Raw genomic sequence first — 24,459 nt, forward strand, 5'->3', positions numbered from 1 at the left:
TCCATGCCATTGGCCTCCTTTAAAGCTACGTCCATTGCTATCCCTCTTCCCACAGGTAAGTGAATCTTTATTTAGTTGACGGTTCTTCCTAATTTACTTTTTTCTCTTGATCAGTTTGCATGTTTCACAGTTTTCTTGCACTATCCTCCTTAATAGCAATGGCCTCTTCAGTCACTATTCAATCATTTTCATTTTTCTTTTGCTGACTTCCCCGTACATTCCACGATTTTCTTCACGCTACATACCTTCAGCGCACACAATGTTCATTCCTTGTGTGGTGAAATCACACAGGCAATGAAAATTTGTCTTCTTTCAGAGAATTCTGTTCAGCTTATTTTTCTGCATTATTGCTAAAATGATTGCTATTACTTTATTTATTCCACGTCAATAAAGTCATTATATTACCAGTGTGCAGCTTCCTCTGATCCTTATAGTATTTCTATACAAAGCTAAGAACTCATTTGCACTGAGTGAAGGATAATTTACAAGAGTAGTCCTTGGCATAGAACACAAAATGCTAACTTCCCTTGCCAATTTGGAGACTGGAGCTCAGTTGAAACATGCAGGCAAGTTCTTTGCTTTCCAGTGTGAATCATGATGTAGAAATTATAGACTAAATGCCAATGAAATTATACACTATCAAAACAATAATCGATGTGCAAGATGTAGCTTTAATTGAATGCTTTAGTTGATCAGGAAACTCTTTGCATTAAACATAAGATTCTGTCTTCACATTTGTATCTTTATTAAGAGGGATTTTGGACTGAAACATAATCACCCTATTTTATAGATAAAATTAAACTTTTGGCAAAGGACAAAATTGGTGGTAATGCGTTGGCTGCCTCATGTTTTCCAAATCCAAAATATTTACTTAGTTTCAGGAACTGGGTACCCGAGCTTTATGAGTATTTTGACCCACAAGCAAGCTTTGTAACACTATTTCCTTTCAGATTACTAGACTTTTTGAGGAATATATACAGAAGTAAATATTCCAAATCTTATAAACCTATTTTCTAAGTATTTGCATTACCAATTATTTTTTATGCTTCGATGCAACAATTTTACTATTCTTTTTCTGTATAAATTGACACAATTTTGTTAAACTTTGCTTATTATGAAGCCCTACAATTGTGCGCTGGCAATTATCCAATTATTACTTGAGAAATGCCTACCTCCTCATGCAGTCCAATGCTCTGGCAAAATAGTCCGGGTGTAGACTATGTTCTTCTTGAAGAACCACACATTGTTCCAATGTGACTGACATGGATGTCCTGTCTTTGGCACTTTTACAACTTGTGAAGCGTATTCCGTTTAACCTTCGGCAAATCTAAACAGGATTTAAAACAACTTGAATTACTGAAACTGTTCTATGAATACTTTCATTGTCTTTGTCAAACAACAAATTTGAATAAAATTGTAAGCAAGAGGTGTCAGGAGTCCAAAATTAAAGACCATAAATATAAGACAATCAGCAATAAATCCAGTAATGCACTCAGGAAGAGTTTCATTTCTTTACTTAATGTAGTTAGAATATGAAACTTGCTACTGGGATAGCAAATCAGACCAAATCAGATGTACCAACATGAATTTGTAACACAGTGAAATTAAAACATTTGATGACCTTCAAAATTGCCCAGTTGTTCCTGGTCAGACTTTACGAATGGCAGATATCATGCACCAAGTTTATAACTTAAACAGAAATTAACCATTAATTATTAATATTGGAACTTCAGTACAGCAAAGCTAAACAACAATCTAATGTCAATGATATAAACATAATCGTTTTTGGTTGTAATCTCCATTCAAATAAATATACAGACACACAGATAGACATTAAGGGATAAATTTAAAAGAAAATAGAAAAGTTGTAAATGTTTGAACAATGATTATCACACCTTTTGAAATTCCTTGAATAATGGTTAAATTAAAGGTTTGAATTCTGAAGTCACAGGTCAATACGAACAGCTTCCAGCAGGGTCCAAGGAATATTCACTTATTTCCTATAAACTATGACTCCTCTCAGAAAATTCAATAATTCCTCAACTGAATGTAAAACAAGGCAGAATAAAACTCAAACACAGCTTCCCAGTCCAGCAGCTTCTGAGTACACAGTCTTCTGTCAAAAAAAATCAGTCAAACCAGTTCAATCTATGGTTTCTCTTTCTTTTTCATTCTCTGTGGGTGGTTGACCAGCACTAGCTTCTCTCTCATTGACCAACGCAACATTCAGCCAGCTGCCAGTTCTTGAGAATAGCACATGATGCTGAAACATCTGCAATGTTTTTAAGAACCTTTCCAATCTAGTTCCCATGAAGAATCACCAGTTTGCTTGCTCTCTCCTCCTTTCAAAAACAAGCCGTTGCTCAAAGTCCAAAGTTCAATTCACAACTCAAGCTTCAGAAATTAGACCAGAAATTGCCGTAAAAATGCAGTAGGTCAGGCAGCATCTGTGGAGGGTAAGTAAACATTTTGGGTGCAGAACTTATTTTAACTAGGAAATGGTTGGTATAGATGCTGAAGATGAGGTAGGCGTTTTGTGGGGTAAGTAAATGATAGGTGGGGCTGGAGCCCAGAGAAAGAAATACAGGCAGACAAAGCAATGGCTAAATGTCAGTCTGGAAGAAAGCGCCAAATGGAAACCATTAGTTGACAATATGTTGTTTGTGTTAGCAGCTCATGTGATGGCAAGACCTGTTGTGAGAGGATTCAGGCAATGTTATGGAAAAGGTGCTCAGGCTCTAAAATTATTGAACTCAATATTGATTCCTAAAGACTACAGGAGCCCCAAGTGGAAAATGAGATGCTGTCCTTCCAGCTTGTGCTGATCTTCACCTTTACTTGCAAGCCTAAGACAGAGAAGTTGACCAGGAAACACAGTGGTGTGTTGAAATGGCAGGCAACCAAAAGCTCAGGGTCATTTTTATAGACAGAACGTAGATGTTATGCAAAGCGGTAATTCAGTTTGGGTTTTGTCTTCCCAGTTTACAGGACAGCAGCGAATACAGTAGACTAGATTGAGTGAAATGCAGGTAAATCACTGCTGTTGTGTCTGGGATCCTGGATAATGAAGAGGGGGGAAGTAAAAGGGCAGATGTTACACCTTCTCTGATTGCATGGGAAGATGCCACGTGTGTACCATGAGAAGAAGTGATGTTCCAGAACAAACAGTCCCTGCAGAAGACTGACGAGGGAGGGGGGTGGTGCAATATGTGTCTGGCGGTGGCATCCCACCAGAGGTGGCGGAAATGGCAGCTAATGATCCTATGGATGTGGATGCTGGTGGGATGGTAGGTGAGGATCAGGTTGATTCTATCGTTGTGGTGGGAGAGAAGACAAGTGGTGGGGACTGAAGTGCAGCAAATAGGTTGGACACGGCTGACAGTCCTGTCAACCATAGTGATGGGGAATCCTCAGCTGAGGAAGAAGGTGGACATTTCAAAGGTCCCCCAGTAGAAGCTGGCATCATTGAACAGACGTGATGGAGATGGAGAAACCAGTAGAATGGAAAAGAGTCTTTACAGAAAAGCAGGGTGTGAGGATGTACAGTCAAGGTAACTGAGAGTTGGTTGGTTTGTAGTGGATATTGGTGACTAGCTTATTCCCAGAAATAGAAACAGAGATAGTGAGGAAGGAAAGGGACGAGTCAGAGATGGACCCAGTGAAGGTGAGAGTAGGTTGGAAATTGGAAGCAAAGCTGAAAAATGTTTCCAATTCTGGATGACAGGGAAAGCAGCATTAAAGGTGTCATTGATATACCAGAGAAAGAGTTGTGGGTGGAGACCTGAGTACGTCTTGAGCAAGGAATGTTCCATGTACCATCAAAGAGAATGGCATAACTGGGGCCCATGTAGGTACCCATGGCCACACAGCTGAACTGAAGACAGTGGCAGAAGTTAAAGGAGAAGGTGTTTAAAAGGAGGGCAAGCTCAGCCAGGCGGAGGAGGTTGCTACTGGATGGGTACGGTTCAGGCCTTTTTTCCAGAAAGAAGCAGAGAACTCGGAGACCATCCTGATGGGGGAATGGACACGTAAAGGGATAGTATGTCCACGGTGAAGGGGAGTAGCTGGAACTCGCAAATTGGAAATTTTAAAGTGGATGTAAAGTGTCAGAAGAATCGTAGATGTACATGTGAAGGGACTTGACAAGAGGAGAAAAAAGTCAAGCTGAGGTAAGAAAAGAAGGGTTCTTTGGAGGAGGGGCAAGCAGAAACAATAGGTCTGCCTGGGCAGTCCTATTGTGGATTGAGTTCAATGATTTGACAGCCTGTGTACATTCTCCCATGCCCTTACCCCAACCCCCAAAACACAGCAGACCTTGTCATCACATTGACTACTACCATAAACAACTCACTGTCAGCCACTAGTGGTCTCCATTGGCATCTACTGAATCCCCCGAACTGACCTGTACCCATTCTTTTGTCTTCTAAAGTTCTCTCTCTCCCTCTGGGCTCCAGCTCCACCCATTGTTTACTCCAACACCAACCCACCTTCAGCATTTATACCATATTTTTCTAGCTAAATTCAATCCTAGAGAAGCGTCACTGGACCTGAAATCTTAACTCTGCTTTCTATCCACAGATGCTGCCAGACCTGCTGAGATGTTCCAGCATTTCTGTCTTTGTTTCTCAACTTAAGCCCACAGTTCCAAATGAAATATGAGAAAAATAAAGAAAAACAGTGATGGTGCCTATATATGGAGTAGCAAATAGAATCGGTACATTGAATACAAAGCTAGCCAAAGCATTAGCAGTGAAAGAATAAACAGAAGGGCATGCAGAGACCAATTGTGGGTCAGAGGAGTTACCAAAACAATACGCATGTTAATTTTAAATGAATTATTCGTAGGCATGAATTTTTCATAAAAGTTTTAAGCACTTGTCGAAGGTATGTCCTGCAGCTTAGCTTCATCACCAGGATTTTTCCAGCCTTATGTGAAATTGTTCCTAATTGTCTCAATTTTAGCTGGTGATGTTAAAACTATGAAAACTATGTGCTTTACTTGTTATTGTTATGTACATGTTCACAACTAAGCACAAGTGCCCTGTATCTGCCTTTAAATTACTACGTAACTAGTCTTGCAAATCTGTTATATAGCTAGAAAAAGGCTGATCTTCAGCAATTCAATGAGAAAGAGGAGGACAGAAATCTGCTGATTCAAACAAGTGCACACAGAGGAACAAGTTCTAGGAAATTATCGGTTTGGTTATTCTAGTAATTACTGGGGAAACAAAAGCCAGAACTGAAAGTGATGCTAGAATATGACAAGCAACCAAACTGAGATTCTTGTGCATCAGTGTCCTGCTCACAAGATTTATTTTATTTCTGGGAAATGGTTCTGATCATGAAGATATGTAACAGATGGCATTATTCATTTGTCTATGACAATGAAGTTGCAGCATTAAAAGTGGCACAATTTAATTTTTCAAATGTCTGTAAACAAATGTTTCAACATGAACATTTGAAGGAGACATGTGACAGGAAATATTTTTCGATAGTGGCGTTTCACAAAGTGTCTGCAGGGATTGGAACAGGCCTGCAGCCACTTGGTGCTTCAAGGGCATTAAGTGACAAGAGGAAGAAAATCCCACCTCAGAGAGCCGGTGGTCTATCTGACCGGCTGGCTGATTGTTAGTCCTAGCAGTATGAGTGGCTGCAATGTCCAGGACTGGAACTACAAACAGAGCCCAGATTCTAAAGCTGGGACGTTAGAGTAGCAGTGAACAAGTTTTATGCTGCCAGTTCTGCCATGGATGCAGAAGGCATTATCTGATGTAACTGTTCATCTTATCTCATCATTTATGAAAGGGAGATGTTAGGCAGGTTACTCGTCGAATTTCACAATGAGACACAGAGCCCTGTCTCACTGCAGTCAGGACCTTTCAGCTTCTAATGCTCTGGTGTCATTGTTAAAGACCAACTGGACACCACTTCAGGTGCTGTAAGCCAGGAACTACCTGTCATACTATGGTGCTTGCCTCTAAACCCTCAACACATGGTACAGAAGAGAAAGAAGTCAGCCCCCCCTTTACAGAGAAAGGTCTCGAAGTGCTGGTGGATAGGGTGATGGTGTGAAGATGTAATGTAAACTGCAGCATTTATGTATTATATTATATAAGTAATATATAATATCTATCTGATTTCATTATATTCATTATAATTTTCAGTTTTTGAGTTAATAACTGTCTGAAGTTAATAATTAAGTATTATAAGCTGTTTCTGTAGCCATCGACATTTCTTTAATACAGTTTTTGAGGCCCAGTTTTAAAGTGAATATGTTTGTGAAGCACTAACGGATTTCTCTTTATTTTACAATATTTTGCAACCCAGCAATGTAAACAGTGGGACCTGAGGATTTGTTAGAGACTTTGGAAATTGTTTTAGTAAGCTTAGGGAAAACACTCATAGCTTAAGGGAGGCTTTTGAGTTTCAGATTTTCTTTGAAGCAGTCTTGTGAAGTATTTGGAACAGAACGACGGAATTGATCAGTGATCCTGAGATGGGATGGATAAACAGTGAACTAGGTCACCTTACAGTGAGAAATTAATGTTTGTTCCAGATGAAATCCAGAACTGAAAGTGATACTTGAAGGTGAAAAGTGACCAAATTAAGGTATCGTAGATTAATGTCCTATTCAGAAGATTAACTTACTTCTGAGAAATGATTCTAATTACAGAGACATGTAACAGATGGCCTCAATCCTAATCCTAACCTTTATTTTGCTTCTTTTTAATTTATAAAGGAATGTTTTGGGATCATATTTTAACTTACTAAAGACATTTGAATCTGTTACAAATAGGTGATTGGTCAATTATATGTTATCTTTATTTCTTCCATTAAACTTCTACTTTATTATTAAAGCAAAATCTGCAGCATTGTGGGCCCACCTTTCAGTGAGGGACTACTTCATTAGAACGAGAACAAAATGAAATATGATCTATCAAGCAAGGTTTCTGTCGTATCTGACTTGTCATGCAGTAACATAAGCTGAGTTCACAACGAAGGTAATTTAAACTTTAAAGTTCTTTCTAAAATCCATTAACATCCATAATTTTGTTAATAATTACATGGACGAGTTTAACGGACTCAGAAATGGGGCAGATGCAAAACATACTCAGCCCCACAGAATAGCTGGAAGGGCTGTCTGAACACATGGGTTCTCCCCTTCTGCCCCATTGTCATTTGCCCAGAAAAAGTAACACAGTCTTTTCACATACTGGACCCAGTCTTCAATGGCAAGACCAAATGAGTCAAGCTTCTCAAATAGCAGCATGATGCCAGAAGTGTACCAGTTTAACAACCCCAATCAGGGAACACATATTCTATGAAGTCCACCTGGCTGACCTTGTTACAATCACTACAGACTGATTTACGGTTAGGGATGGAGATAGGAAAAGATGGACACAATTTTGGCATGATTATAGAAAAGTAACATCACCATACTGTCCAGTGAGGATGAAATGCATTCATTTCCAGAAAGATAGACATGAGGATAATTCTAATCAGGAAATGTGTGTGGACTGTGGGTAGGTGGGTGAGGTGATTGAAGTAATTAAAAATGCAAATACACTGAAATTCAACTACATATCAACTTCTACATTTAATTTGGCCAATTGGAGAGGTATGCCAAATTTAATAGCACACCTCTGAATTTCATAGACATTCTTAAACTTGCCCATGAAGGCAAGTCCAGAACATCGTTGCAATTGAAGTGGTTTGAATAAAGCAGCCAATAAGAACATGAACAGAAATTGGCTGAGGGACAGACATGGGAGTCATGAAGTTTATAAAGTTATAAAGGTTCAGACAGAAAACAGGAGCTAAAATACAACCAGATCGGCGACGATCTTTGAGAATGGTGTAGCAGGTTTGATGGCCAAATGGACTATTCCTGCTCCTATGATCCTAATAAATTGGAATAAAGTGTTTCTGTTGATAAAAGGATGAAGAATCAGAGGGAGAATCAGAAGGAATGGATTTAAGGTAATTGACAAAAGAAGCAAGTGACGTGAGGAAAAATGTCTTCAGGTAGCAGGTGGTTAATTTCTCGAATGCAGTGCCTGAGAGGGTACAGGCAGGATCAATTAAGCTTTTAAAGAGGATTATTTGGATTATTTTCTGAAAACAAAATGTTTTTACTTTCATGAAGAAAAGACAAATAGAGCAGGAGGTGAATTGTTCCTTCCAAGGGCCAGCTCAGATGCGAAGGTTAAAAGGTTCCCTTCTGTGCTGTAACCATTCTATGAAACTCATTGAGATACTGCAATCGATACTCAACATTGACAACTATTTTCTTAGCTACTAGTGGGAAGGGGTTAGTTGACAATACTTTTGCTTCGACCTTGCTTTCCACACTTTGTGTGTTTTCTGAATCACATCAGGGTGCTGGAGTTAAGGTTGCCTTTGACTGAATTGAATGAGGACCAAATTACCAGGAGCAGCAGCAGCCTGTATTTGAGACCTACAGCTGAACAGCAGAAAGGACAACAAAGGAAAAGAGAGCAGCAGGAAGGAAGGAGCTGAGAAGAACACTGCTGAAGCACGTAGTTCACAGTTGACACTATGTACAGTGCAGGGTGTACAAGTAGACACTGAGATTTCTTGATATGTCTGAACAGAAGGGTCTCAAACTCAGATTGCTTCACTAAGTGGTGCCAAAAATCTCCAGCCACCTGAAATGTCACCAGCTATCTGCTGGTCCTGGTGCCCATGTGCAACTGGTGAATGTCAATGTCACAAATGCCTTAAAAAGCAGAATAACATTTTGCAGCTGCTGCTAATGACCTACACGAAGGGTCGAAGTTCATGCATTTTTGGCCACACAGGACGCACCCTGGATCAATGTCTGTGTTGAGAGCCTGCTGCAGCATGTGGAAACAAGATGAACAAAGTGTATGCAGGCCAATTGGCCCAGCTGACAACATTGCCCCTTGTCCTATTGCATTTCTATTTATTCATTGCTCTCTGTGTCCAAAAGTGTTGGCATAAATGAGGTGATCAGTTGTGTCTGAGAAGGGAAGTATGCAGCACACAAGGAGCCAATGCATTAGGAGTGTCAGGGAATAGAGACTCTGCAGCTTTGCACAATGCGTGGGGTTGTGATTAATGTTGTTTCCCATTAAAGGACATTACTTTGGTAAGTCCATATCTCACTGGTGTAGATGCATATTCCATCCACTCCAGGTGAGGTTACAACCATGTTCTTTCCCATCGCATACTTTCAATTTCTACCAACCTCTACCTCTAAGTGAGTCCCCAAATATCCAAATTCCTTTCTTCTGAACCTCCATTTACATTATACCACCCCAGACTCAATCTGTCTACATGACCCTGCATCTTCCTACCTTTGCCCCAGTCCCTGGCATATGATGCAGTCATACACTGTCCCCACTTTGAGGACAGGGTGATCCTGACCATGGATGAAACCACCCGCCCCACCCCCACCACACATTCCCGTATTACCCCATTCCCAATAATGTTTCATTGTACTCTTTCCTTACAAAGGCAGTAGCCCCTTCACAATTGCCATCCTCACCATTCCCACAGGCTCCAGTTCAAAAGAATAGTGTCTGAGTTTCCGCCTTATGGCAACTGCCTGCTTTTGACACCCAAAATCTTTTTTCCCTGAGTTTATGTGAATGGACCCAACGGATTGCCTGTGGCCAATCCTCTTGTGGGAATTAACTGGACAATCCCAGATGAGGGGTGCCCAGAACCCCAGTTGATGACTATGCTTCTGAGTGCACTAGCCTAACTCTCGTGCTGACCATAAAGGAATCAGAGGTTTCACTATGAACGTTGGACTGCAGAGCTCCATGGACCCCCTCACTGACATCACCCCAGGTATAATGTAAGGCCATAGCAAACCCCCGGATTGATACTGGAACTGCTCCTGACAGGGAATGGCTTGGTCATATTATTCTTAGACTATTAATCCAAGAGACCCAGGTAATGCTTTGGGGACCGAGGTTCAAATTCACTATGGAGGAATTTGAAATCAATTTGAATCTGGAATTAATTGCCTAATGATGGCCAAGAAACCATGCTGATTGCCAGAAAAACCCTTCTGATTCACTAATGCCCTTGAGGAAATAAAACTGCCACCCTTACTGGGTTTGGTCTATATGTGACTCTAAACCCACAGCAGTGTGGTTGATTCTAATTGCCTGCAAGGCAAATAGGAATGGGTATTGAAAGTTGGCCTAGCCACCAACTCCCACAATCTTGTGAAAGAGTTGCAAAAAAAAAATTTACTGTGTTGGGAACCCCTGAGTGATGGGTGCCTACATGGACTTCAGCAAGGACAACTTCCTCTAAGACTTTGAGACGTGGATTCTTGCTCAGTGCACACAGTGTGCTTGTGGTGGAAGTGGCAGTGAGAAATTGACGAAGCACACTGCAATACTGAGGATTGCTGACGAGCAAGTCAAGCTTCTTGATTACATGATCGTGCTAATTGGTTTTGTAAGACAAGGACAGTTAAGGCTTGGGTACTGTAGTAGGCAGGTCACAACTAAACAAATGAGCGTAATAACAGCAAGTGAGAAATGCTGTGAGGTAGCGTCGACGAATCTGTGAGCTGGGTGCTTGTCCTGCATGCAAAGCGTCCCTGCAGCGTTGATTTAATGCTAGTTACCAGGTCACCCTGCATTTCAATGCTGTGCGTCCTAAGTAGCCTTCAAGTGGATCAGAGGGGTACCATGATGGTTGTGAAGGATTGGTAGGCATTGGACGCAAAGTCTGTGGATTAATGGTCCATGTGGCTGATGCCAATGAGGTGCTGAACAACATGAAGGCTAGATAAAGCCAACACCAAGCTGAATTTGCCAGGTACCTGCTCTAGATTCTCTATGTCCAGCTTGTTTGCATGTGTTTGTTAAGATGGAAAACTGAATATTAATGAGGTAAGTTGCAGCATTCATAAGGCATTTAACAAGCTGCAATTCCCCTTCATTGGCTACTTACTATTGCCAAAGAGGAACGTACCTTACGACTCAACAAATACATGAAAGTTACAGCCAGTCATCCTGATGTTCAGATAAGCCTCACTGGACTTCTCACCCCTCCCATAAGATTCTACTCCTGGATTTTAGCCCTAGCATAAAACACAGTGGTTGTATTACACAACAAATCAGAGCATGTCCTCAGTGGGTAGGCAGAACCCTCAGTGCCCTTGCTGTCAATGCTTCTTCATATCATATTCATCTAGGCAGAGTACTGATCCATTAGTCAATGGACAGCATTGGTTTGTAATCAGCAAATGCCACATTCACTATGTCCATGTATATCATGGCTACAGCCAAGAAGACTACTACATGTCTCAAGAGGAAAATCTTTGGAAGTGTACTTTCTATTGCAGTGTAGAAAATGCAGCTCCAAATGTGCACATTGTGTTGACTGTTAACAGGCAAAAACTTTCTTCTTTTCATCTTGCTGGCTTGAGCACTGGAATAGATATGGTCAGGTGGAAAAGAACCACGTATATCTAGCCATTTTCATTCTCATTGTTTATGATTTTACTCTGTTAGCTTACCACAATTATGATGTTTTAAGATATAAAATACTTAGAAAGGAGTTTGTTCTTTTGAGTTGACATCTAGTTGGTTTGGGTTTCCGAAGTAGATTTTATTGCGTGATCAGTTAAGAAATATAGCATAATTCACTGTTTACACAAACAGGAAGAATTTATGAGGAACTAATTGAAACCTTATAAAAAAGCTTGGAAGGTACAATGTAGTCTTCAAAGTTTGAGAGAGCATTTTAAGAGTTTAATGTTAGAAAATGTAGCCTACATAGTAGAGAAGTAAACTGTCAACAGAACAATAGGTGATTCTAAACATCTGAAGAAAAGTGAAGGTGCAAGACTAGCTAAGCTGAGAAGAAGGAAGATAGGGAAGTAAAATGAGGATGACAATTCACCAGGGCACACACCAGGTCAAACCCTCAAGCTGAAGGCAGGATGTCAGTTCAATAATCATTAGTTGCTTGGTTGGGATCGGCAGAAGCATAATGGCGGACCTTCAATGTTTGATGCCTTTGAAAAGTAAATGTTATGCTGCATTTCATCGAATTGAATCGTAAATCCAAGTATAGTACATTTACTTATCCACCCAAGTACTTGCATCGTCTAAAAGCTCTCATATTTGTCTGTCATGATTCCCTGTCCTAATATGGTGATGTCTTTGCAAGATTATGCAACAATTTGCTACGTTAATTCTTAAGATTCCCTTCATATTTGATTCCAGAACTTTCAGGCTAACTGATCTGCTGTTCCCTGCAATTGGTCTCCCTACTGTCCAGAATAGCAGGGTAATATTTATCAAACTTCAATCTGCTCACAACATTCTCATTGTAAAATACAATTCTTTCATTTGTGAACGACAGTGTCTCTGCTATTAATTTAATTGATTGTTCAGTTATTAGTATATTTCAATGTGGATTATTCCAAAGTGAACACAAATTGGAAATTACACAAATACACAACTAAGAAATGCAAATCTAATTTTTTCTGATAATTTGATGCATCTGTTATTCATTTGCTGATACAGATAATATATTAGAATATGGAATACAAATTTTGAATATATTGTGGTTTCCTGTACAGGATTTAGAATCAGTAAGTCCTACCTGTAAACATTTAAACAGTAAATATTTAAGAACAATTAGCAAGGTTGTTGAGGAGGCAAAGAACCAAGGAAAAATATTACAAGGAATTAAATATCACATAGATGAAGATAACTCAAAACTTAAAGAGCTCATGAAAACCCAATAATGGTATTTGGCAATAATTATGATGATTTGTAAAGTAGATTGCCAGGGAAACCAAAAACGTAAGCAAATGTCTGGTGTGAAGTAAAGGACATTTTAGAAGAATAAAATACAGTACAAGCAATATGGACTCAATCAAAGCAAAACAGGAATTATTAGCTTGTAAGGAAAATATCAAAAATCAGAATGCGTAGGTGTGGCACAGACTGGAACTGAAACAATTTGATTGACTTGTGAAAAATGGCCAAAGGACAGGTATGAACATAGCCTTTCATAAATCAACAGGAAATACACATCTGTGGTTGGCAAAGAATAAAGTCCAGAATAATTGACGATTTTAAAAAAAACTGTATTTTGTACATGGAAGAAAAACACATACAGATGTGCAGGTTAAAACATTTCCCAACGTGAAATTTGTTGTAGAACTAAGGAGATACGACTGAGTGAGAATTCAAATGTTGTGCTTTACGGAGGGGGTGAGCTTGTTAGGGCATCTATGAGTGAGACAATCATTCAGAGTGCGTTAAGGATAGGAAGCCAATGGGGGTCAGGGCTGAGGAGTTATTTTTATTTGAAATGGTTTTTACAACAGGAACAAGACAGGAGACATGTACATATTTAACTGAATGTGATACAGGTGCTAAATATTAATTGGTCAAACTCAGAGGCTATTGCCAAGGTCAGAGTTGAATTATAAGGTGATGCATATTGCTTTGAATGAGATACATAGCTTATTCTTATTTAAACCAGCAATTTATGCATTTATAACTAGGAATTTTTAAAAGTCAAATAAACAAAAGGAACTTACCAATGCAGCAAGTTTTAGGACTTCCACATTTTTTCTTTTCCGAACTTGGATGTTTTGGCTAAGGCTTTGAAGTAGTTCTTTTATATCAATCTGAGTTTGAAATCGAGGCTGACCTGCAGGAAAGGAAAAATGTTTGAATCATAATCATAATTTATTGAGTAATTACAAAGGTCAATAGATTTTCAAACTTCAGTGTCAGCATTTAGTGCTGACCACTTCTGCAATCAATATTATTTGTCAATATTAAAGCTGGTATTCATAATGAAAGGGAATTATGTCTATTAAATAGAGAAATTGACATAAAATATTGATATTCTAACTAATTAAACAAATAAAAGAGATTTTTAAAATTGATTGCTTAGACTTTTTGACGAATGAGACATTCCTCTTCTGAAAGATATTTTAACAACTTCCCTCATTTCCTTACATCTTTACTCCACCTAAAGCTGACAACTGGTCAAGTGACTTAGTAAACAGATTCCACGCTTTCTAAGTCAGCGATTCCCTCACATCTACAATTAGCAACAGTCAAGAAAGGTCCACAGTTTTCTTAACCATTTCAGGCAATGTCTGAGACACTTTTTGGTGCTTCTACAGAAATAATTTGATATAGGATAGACAGAATGTGTAAATCCATATCCCATTATTTAATACCTAGGCTTACACTGTTTACCATGATAAAGAACGGCTTCTGCTCTATACCTGAGGGGAAGTTTTAAATGCTGAAGTTATAGTACAAATCTTGTACTTAAGATGTTTACTCTGTAAAGTCTCTCAGGATTGTACAAAACAAGTTACTAAAATGTGAATCTCTTTAACAGCTGTGGCTAAAGTTCATGCAATGTGTTTGTTTAAAAAATTATTTTAAACTTAAAACCTCTGGTTAACAATTTACTTGCTGGAGAGAATAGTTTCTTTCTACTTGCTTTAGTAAGACCATTTAAATTGAAAATCTGTTTGGGTCCCCTAGATTTCCTTGCTCAAAGCAGAAATTTCTATAAAATTAATCTGAATTTGCTTTTCTATTTCCTTCCTATTTACTGTGGAGTATATAGTAATATTCAACAATTTATTATTGGTGTGTATTATTTGCACCATACAGATTCCTAATCATGAATTTCTGAGTCAATATTGTTTCTCACTATTATACTGAGCTCACCCTTATTAACAAAGTTACCCCACTCTCTTCCAATTTTTGACTGTCCTTCTGCAATAATGAATATCCCTGGGTATCCAGTTCCCATTCCTGGGCATCCTGCAGATATATCTATGTAATCATAACTATGTCATAACAGTTTATATCTATTTGCATAGGTACAATATTTATTTAATTGAACATGCTATTAAAACATAAAGCCTTTAGACTTGTCCATTTAACCTTGCAGTTTATTAGTCATCTTCGCTTTATTTTGCACTACGGCCCTTTTTGGATTTTGTCTTTGTTTTTCCTGACTTCCACTTTTGGTTCTTACCTTTCTGCCTTTTGTTTCTACCCAACTTTCTTTTCTGCCTCCCTGTTCAGATTCCCATCCTCCTGCCATTCTAGACTAAAGTCTTGCTTAAATGTAACCCTTCATGCTTTTACCGATCCCAACTTCCTCAAAACCAGTTGAATGTGCCAAAACTCTAAATCTCTCCCTCCTACACTATTTCTGTGACAACATCAACATCTGGTATATTTTGCTATTCCTATACTTAGTAACATATGGCACAGGTAGCAATCATAAGATTTCTACGTTTGAGGTCTATTTTTTTAATTTATGTCCTGACTCCTTATATTCTGCTTGTAAGATCTCATCCCCTTTTTTTTAAAAACCTATTAAACTGGTACCGACATGTACTGTGACTAGTGGCTGGTCACCCTACCCATTCAGAACAGCCTGCAGCTACTCTGAGAAAGCCTTGATCCTAACGTCAGAGAGCCAACACACCATTCTGGACAATCTTTTGCAGTAGCGGAAGCGCATGTCTGTTCCCCTCATTATTGAACCTGCTATCATTATAGCTCTGCCAATCTCCTCTTGTACACCAGCACCATCCATGGTGGCCATCATCTCTAGTAGTTCCCCACCACTGACATTAGACTGATTAGCATATAATTGCTAGCTTTATCTGCTCCCTGTCGCAGCTCAATTTTTGAACCACTCATAATCTTCCAGTCCTCTGGCACCACTCCAAAATCAATGGCAGCTTAAAAGTTTGCGGTCAGAGCTTCTGTTATCTCCACCCCAGTTTCCAACAGCAGAATAGGTGATAGTCTATCTGTACATGGTAGCCTGTTACGACTGAGTGAAGTTCCATACCACTGCTTTCACATTTCTCTGAAATTTGCCTACAGTTTTGTTTTTCTATCCCCTTGCTACTATTTATGGGTTCGCATAAACTCATAGCAATATAACACATCCTTTTCTGTTCCTTTACTTCAACTAAAATAGATTTAGTCTGAGTCTAATATGTTATCCTTCTGCAGAACTATCGTGTTATCATTATTATCAGTGTCCCTTTATTTTTACATATCCCACTTCTCAAGTAACTTGTGACGAAGAATTTTTAATTCTCAATATGTGCTATGTTTAACAAGACTTCTGTAATAGTCATTTTATCATTACTTAATGTTAGCGAGTTTTGAGAAGATTTGTACCTCAGGTTGAGTTTCTGGATGTGAGTTTGCTCGCTGAGCTGGAAGGTTAGTTTTCAGACGTTTCGTCACCATTCTACATAACATCATCAGTAAGCCTCCGATGAAGCTTCATCAGAGGCTCACTGATGATGTTACCTAGAATGGTGACGAAACGTCTGAAAAATAACCTTCCAGCTCAGCGAGCGAACTCACATCCAATTATTTAATGTGGAAGATTGTGCTAGTACTCATCAACATTTTTTCATAACGTTAGGAAAATCATATTTAGGAATTTTAAAACTAATGAGGCTGGAACCTCACAGTGACACTTAGCTATTTGCCTAATAATTAAGAATATTGAACAAAGTGAATACTTACAATTTGATATTAGTTTTTCTTGAAATGTTTTATAATATTTATTGAGTAATTTAAAATTCTCTTGATTGATAATTTCCTGCAGAGAAATATCCCCAAACCTAAGGATAAAGACACATGCTGATCAGTCTATTTCAATTGATCATAATATTTAAAGTAAACCTAAAGAACTTCTAAAACTTGAGTTTATTAAGTAGCTTTCATAACTTTAATGTATCTAAAAATATTTCGTAGATAACAAAGTACATTGGAAGGCACAGGTATAATGTGGCAAAGTGCTGGAATTAGTTTGTACATAACAAGGTTGCCTCAAACTGCAATAATGAGGAAAAAAGAAAATATTCTATTTTTTAAAAGGATAATAATTAGACAGAGCACCACTGCAATTTTACATAACTAAATACTAAAATCTGGAAATTACAGTGTACAACATTGAAAGAACACTAAAAACGTTTCCCATTGAACAAACTTTTAATGGACGCATTAAACAAACAGTTATGTTCATACAACGGCAGCACACGGGGCAATTTCCAGTTTAAAATGATCAAGCATCTATTTACTTTATAATCTAGAAGAACACTGGCACTACATTTGTAATTCTTCAGTTTTGCCCAAATGGTTTACCAAGTGCTGGGAACATATATAAGGACAGTCTGGGAAATACTTGACATTTTCTGCATTGAGAATGGTTTTACCACGTGATTTGGTAGGAGTACCAGTGAAAAGGATTATTACTTGAATGGTAAAAAGTTGCAGCATGCTGCTCTGCAGAGGGACCTGGGTGTCCTTGTGCATGAATCACAGAAGGTTGGTCTGCAGGTACAACAAGTGATTAGGAAGGCAAATGGAATTTTGTCCTTCATTGCCAAAAGGATTGAGTTTAAAAGCAGAGAGGTTATGTTGCAGCTGTATAAGGTGCTGGTGAGGCCATACCTGGAGTACTGTGTGCAGTTTTGGTCTCCTTACTTAAGAAAGGATGTACTGGCACTGGAGGGGGTGCAAAGGAGGTTCACTAGGTTGATTCCAGAGTTGAAAGGGTTAGCTTATGAGGAGAGACTGAGTAGATTGAGATTATATTCATTGGAATTCAGAAGATTGAGGGGGGATCTTATAGAAACATATAAAATTATGAAGGGAATAGATAAGATAGAAGTAGAGAGGATGTTTCTACTGGCAGGTGAAGCTAGGGCAAGAGGGCATAGCCTCAGGATTAGAGGGAGCAGATTTAGGACTGAATTGAAAAGGAACTTCTTTACCCAGAGGGTTGTTAATCTATGGAATTCCTTGCCTAGTGAAGCAGTTGACGCTACTTCTGAAAACGTTTTTAAAGCTAAGGTAGATTTTTTTTGAATAATAAAGGAATTAAGGGATACGGTGAGAGCACAGGTAAGTGGATCTGAGTCCACGAAAAGATCAGCCAGGATCTTATTGAATGGTGGAGCAGGCTCGAAGGACCGGACGGCCTACACCTGCTCCTAGTTCTTATGTTCTTATTATGGCTTATCAACTCAGCTACTGGGCAGATAGTATACTAAGATTATCAGGTTCATCCAAAAGTAGTAGCTGAAGAAGGGACTGAAATCTGCGGCAGAGGAATGGAGTTTGTGACTTCAGTCTTCTCACGTTTACTTGAAGGAAATTGCAGATTACCATAATTTTGTTGATATACAGATTTAGTGGAGGGGTCAAAAGAAGTGGTGGAAAAGTACAGCTAACTGCTGTCAGCACTTATATGAAAACTTACTTCTTACCTGTCCATATTCATGAGGGACAACATATGGATGAGCAAGATGAGTGTTTAAAGGTCAAAATCATTGGATATTTCTGAACTAACAGAATGTTGATGGAAAGAAAGATCATTGCTAAAAATTACTTTCATTCATTCTTGGGCTGTAGCCACCACTAACAAGGCTACAATTATTGAACATCACTCGAGATCATGTTGGCGAACCTTCCTCTGGAATTGTTGTAGTTTGGCTGCTGAAAGTAGATCCTCAGTGCTGTTAAGTATGAAATTCTAGGATTTTGATCAAGTGAAAATGAAGAAACAGTCAGGCATATTTAGTGCTAGACACTGTGTTGACTTGGAGGGTAACCTGAACCTTATGATGCTACCATACCACACTGCCCACCTTTCTTCTAGTTGCTGGTGTTTGTATATTTGGCAGGTTTTAACAAAGAATCTTGGACAATAGCACAGCACACCAGTTATTTAAACTGAAAGACAGGCTACCAGTCAAGCAAATTGCTTTTTTTTTGGTTATGCATCATTGCAACTTCACCCATCCAGAGGGCAGTAGGTGTAGCAATATCATTATAATTTATGCTTTTAAAGGTTTTGAAGAGTCAAGAGGTGAGACCCAGCCTCTGGCTTTTCTTAGCCACAATATTTATGACAACAATTTCTGATCGATGACTGGTCCTTAATGTAAACACTGGAGGATTTGATAATGGTAATGAAATTGAGTGTTAATGGAAGGTGATTAGATATTTATTGTTGAAAGTATTTGACACTCATGTGCTGAAAATATTACAAACAGCTTGTCAGCCCAAGTCTAGTATTTGTTCAGTTATCACTGTCCTGGTACGGGCTGGTTTACTCTCTGAAAAATTGTAAATGGAGCATAAAAACATGGATCCTTCAGTAAACAACTCCATTTTATGGTATGGAGGAATGCTCATTGACATGTAAGGACAGTATCTTACTTTTTGTGTCTTTAAAAAGAATGGACTGCAAGGAGGAAGAACTGATTTTAAAGACAAGGATTTACCAGGACAACTGCATAATTTCACAGCAAAATATTGAATACCTATGTGAACTATGTTTATTGCGGCAATGAGTTCCTGCAATGCACAAATGATCAGGAGCTGAGGAGTCTTTTTTTTAGAAAACAAGTGAAGTGGATTGGTTCTCAGCTAGATGAACATGTTGGCACTGTTGTTGTCTCCGGAACAGTGCATGTTCTCAGCACTAAAAAACACCGATTAAACTTGAGGGAAACTACTTACCTCTTCTGCAGCAGTTGTTATAAGCCATGATTTTTGAACTAATAATTCAAAGATATTTTTCAAGTGAATCAGTTGCACTGTACTTCTTACAAACTAACAAAAGCTTCCAAACAAATATAACTAAATACCAAGGGTCTGGCTAACTGAAGGAGCATCCTATTGACATTGCAAACAGGAAGCAAAGACAACTGAATTGACTTTTCAGCCTTTTTCCACCTCTGCTAATAATCTAATTTCCCTATTTGTGTCTGTGTGCGTGCGTGTGTGTGTGTGTTTATCTATAGCTGTAGTTTAAGTAACTATGATAAATGATAATTTTTGTACAGTTTGGAAATCTGTTCTGTGCTTTCCATCAAGTTTTGTTTGAAAATCAGGTAAAATGGGGTAATGCATCTTTATGAAAACAATTTTGATGTTTGGTACAACTTCAGAAATTGCAGGCATAGATTTACAACACATTAGCCTTGTGAATCATAACAGATATCGCTGAAGATATTTGTGCCCAGGGCTCTGCCTTGATGATCTCCTGCAGTACTGTCTCGGTGCTGTGATGACTGGCCTCTGAAAACCACATTCATCTTCCTTTGTGTTATATATGTTTCCAGCTGCTGAAGCATCCTCCACTGACCCCAAACCCTATCGACTGAGTTTTAACAGGGTTCCTTTGAAGTTTCATGCAGTCAAGTCAAATGCTGGCTTGATGCTAAGGGCAGTCACTCTGATATCAACTCTTTTACCCACATTAGGAGCAAGGCTGTAATGAGGTCCAAAGCTGAGTGCCTTGGCAGTATTCAAAATGGGCACAGGACAGCAGATTGTTGGTAAAGTAGGTAACATTTTTCATGCTTTCCTCCATCATGTGGTTAATGATTGAGAGCAGGCTACTTGGTCAGGTTGGATTTGTCCTGCTTTCTATAGAAACAAAAAAGTTGAACCAGTTTGCACGTTGTTGGGTTTATGCTTGTGCTAAAACAGTTTAAGGTGTGGCTATCGTGCTGAAGCAGAGCTCTTCAGCAATTAGGCCAGAATATTATCAGGAGACTTACGTAACCATTGCGATGCAGTCAGCTCTTTTTTGATTTTCTGTGGATTGAATAAATGCAGTGAAAGATTGGTGATGCTGGAAATCTCAGCAAGATCATCTGCTTAGCACTGAAGTTGGTTGCAAATGCCTCAGCCTTTGTACTTATGTGATGGACTCAAACATCATTGAAGGTGGGGATGATAATGGAGCTTTTCCAACCCTTATACTTCTATGTCTACCACTATTCATGACTAAATATGACAGGTCGACAGAAGTTCAACTCAATCTATCAGTGAGATAACCACTTGGCTCTGCCAATAGCACATTATATTCGTTATTTTAAAAGGCACATAATTCTTGTCAGGTTGGCATGCTGTTCTACATTCTTCATTGACCCAAGAATGGTCATCTGGCTTGACTGTAATGGAACAGTGAACAATATGCTGACTAAAATTACACATTGCGTGAAACACAATCGTGCTGCTGCTGATTGTCCACAGCACCTGCTGGATCTCCAATTTTGGACTGTCAACATTACACCTAACCTATCCCTTAAAGTACAACTGTGTATAAGAAACAGTAGCAGGAATAGGCCATCCCACCTCTAGAATCTACCATAACATTCAACAAAATCATGGATAATATTTGACCTCAATTCCATCTTCTCACATGGAGTTACAGAAAGTACAGGCATATATTTGAGGAAGTGACAAGGTATTTAAAGAACTTACAGAATAAAGAAAGTTTGGATTAGTAACTTACAAAGTTAAATGAATGGAGACTGTTTATTTTATACGAAAGGAAGTGAATGATAGAGGTTTTAACATGAGAGAAAAAATATCAAACGAAAAGGAACCAGCAAAACATTTTGAATTTTACAACAAACAATTTCCACTGATGATATTTGGCTTGAGCTGAGCACAGGAAACATCAGCTTGGTGACACATATCTCAATTCTCCAGGAACAGAAAGCACCGCAAGTGACTTTACTATTGGTTGAATATTAGAATTAAATCTGAGCACTGAGGAATACAAACCCACATCTGATTTTGTTTCATCTCTAAATTATTACATTGTAATAATTTATGTGTTATAAAAATAAGTGGGACATGACTGCCAATTTTGAATAGAACCAAACTAAATAAATCAGAAAATGCAAGAAATCCTGAGCAGATCTTGCAGTGTCTGCTGAAGGCGTTTAATACTTTGTCTTTATTTCAAATATCCACTATCCAAGTATTTTGCACTATTTAATAGCAGCTGTGTAGTAAAGCATTCCCCTTTTATATCTCATAATGGTGGCAGGATAACAAAAATGCATCAGTAAAATATATGAATTGGAGATGTTCCATCTAAAGTTTGGACTTTGCGGTTTACTTCATGTCAAACAATTTTTACAGCCATGTGAGGCCTGCTGAATCAGCCCTCCACTTTTTAAGGCCCCATCAACAAAGGTTAATAATTCTTTTTCACACGTTAACTATCTGACAATTCAATTAAACAAGGTAGATGTCAGAAATAAGGAGCCACTTGCAGGTTTTCTTGACTGAAAGAAAAATAATTTTTATTATTTAGTGTCCAAGAAAAATAAAAATGTGACAAACACAGTCATATATATGATTATAACATATAAATGAAAGGAAATATAGAATAGAATAGTTCACATCAACCCTCCCAAAAGCATCTTACCCTGAACCACCTCACTAACCTATCCCTGTAACCCTGCATTTCCCATAGCAAATCCATGCAGTCTGCACATCCCTGGACGCTATGGACAATTTAGCATGGCCGATCCACCCAAACTGCACATCTTTGGACCATGGGAGGAAACTGGAGCATGGGGAGGATACCCACACAGAATATAATGTGCAAACTCCACAACAACATTCGCCCGTGGATGAAATCAAACCCAGGTCCCTGGTACTATGAGGTAATAGTGCTAACCACTGAGTCACCACGCTGTCCCATTGACTAGTACAAAAAGGAAAATAATTGGATTATACAGTTTAAATGTCTTTAGAATATTTGAGCTGTTAGGTTTTAACCTGAAACCATGGTGAGATCATAAGATACAGGAGCAGAAGTAGGCCATCAGTCCACACAGTCTGCTCCACCATTTAATGAGATTACACCTTATCTGATCATTCTTAGCTCCAGTTTCCTGCTGTTGCCCTATGACCCTTGATTCCTTTCCTGATCAAAAATGATCTGTCTCAGCCTTGAATATACTTAACAACCACCACCCCGCCTTCAGCCTCAACAGCTCACTGTGATAAAGAATTCCGTAAATACACAGCCTTCTTAAAGAAGAAATTTTTCCTCATTTCTGTTTTAAATGTGTGACACCTTATTCTAATATTATGCTGGCTGATCCTAAGCACTCCCACAAGGGAAACAAACTTTCTGCATCTATTCTGTCAAGTCCTCTAAAGAATCTTGAATGGTTCAATAAGGTGGCCTCTCATTCTTCATATTATCAACTAATACAGGCCAAATTTACTCAACCTCTTCTCATAAGATATCCTACCATACCTGGTATCAGCCTAGTGGATCTTCTCTATACTGTTTCCAATGTCAGTTTATTTTTCCTTAGATAAGGGGGCCAAAACTGCTCACAGTACTACAGTGGTGCTGATTAGTTCCCCATATAGTTATAGCAATGTCTCCTGACTTTTATACTCCATTCCCTTTGAAATAAAGGCCAACATTCTATTGATCTTCCCTATTATTTGCTGAACTTAGTTGCTAGTTTTCTGAATCATGGACTAGGACACCCTAATCCCTGTTCTGGGCCGTGTGCAGTCTCTCTACATTTAAATAATATCTAGCGCCTCTATTTTTCCTGCCAATCACACATTTTCCCACGTTACACTCCATCTGCCAGGTTTTTGCCCACTCACTTAACCTGTCTATACCCCTCTGCAGAGTCTTTTTGAGACCCTCACCCCTTCCTTCCCACTTATTTTTTGTGTCATCCGCAAACTTGGCTTTAGTACATTCACTTTCCTTATCCAAATCATTAATATGTATTGTAAATAATTGTGGCCCCAGTATACTCACTGTGGATCTCCCCAGTTATATGTTACCACCTTGAAAATGTTCCTCTTATCTTGACTCTGTTTCCTATTAGTTACTCAATCCTCTACCCTTGCGAATAAATTACCTCTAACACTCTAATCTTATTAAGTTGTCTAATGTGTGGTACCTTATCAAACACCTCCTAAAAATCTAAATACATTATATCTATTTCCCTTTATCTATCCTGCTTGATACCTCCTTCAAAGAATTCTAGAAAATTTGTCAGTGATGATTTCCCCTTCAAGAAGCCATGCTGACTCTACTTGATCATTTTATATATTTCTAAAAGCTCTGCTTTTAGACTCTAATGTTATAATAGAATAACAAGTTTTCCCAATAGCAGATGTTAAGATAATTGGCTTAGGTGAGAGGAGAAAGATTTAAAAAGGATATAAAGGGCATTTTCTTTTTTTACACACAGAGTGGTTCACGTGTCAATGAACACTCTTTTAGAGAAAGTGATAGATGCAGGTACAGTTACAACATTTAAAAGCATTAAGAAAAGTTCATGAATAGGAAAGGATTTTGGAAGAAAATGGGCCAAACACAAACAGGTGGGACTGGTTCAGTTTAGGAACATGTGGACTGGTCAGACTGAAGGATCTTTTTCTGTACTGGATGGCTATGTTTTTCTTATCTCCTTACCTTTTTAAATAAAGGTGCTACATTGACAGATATATGTAAGCATAATAAGTTTGTAATGGTGGGGGATTTTAATTTTCCAAACATTGACCAGAACTAACATAGAGTTAAAGGTTTGGATAATGAAGAATTTGTTAA

General features: G+C 38.5%; 1 protein-coding gene across 9 annotated transcripts in view; it reads right to left on the bottom strand.

The window, feature by feature from the left end:
* inpp4b (inositol polyphosphate-4-phosphatase type II B) overlaps positions 1–24,459 on the bottom strand; it is a 698,832-nt gene that overhangs the window by 54,848 nt on the left and 619,525 nt on the right. For all 9 annotated transcript variants that reach the window (XR_009443252.1, XM_048533451.2, XM_048533444.2 and 6 more), the window contains 3 exons: positions 16,572–16,669; positions 13,574–13,686; positions 1,173–1,327 (listed from right to left, as the gene is read on the bottom strand). Coding sequence is in view for 8 of the 9 variants with exons in the window: in XM_048533451.2 (XP_048389408.2) it covers positions 1,173–1,327; positions 13,574–13,686; positions 16,572–16,669 (366 nt within the window). In the remaining variant the exon portion in view is untranslated. The remainder of the gene's footprint in view (positions 1–1,172; positions 1,328–13,573; positions 13,687–16,571; positions 16,670–24,459) is intronic.

The sequence above is a fragment of the Stegostoma tigrinum genome, chromosome 1 (assembly GCF_030684315.1).
Source record: "Stegostoma tigrinum isolate sSteTig4 chromosome 1, sSteTig4.hap1, whole genome shotgun sequence".
Taxonomy (NCBI): Eukaryota; Metazoa; Chordata; class Chondrichthyes; order Orectolobiformes; family Stegostomatidae; genus Stegostoma; species Stegostoma tigrinum.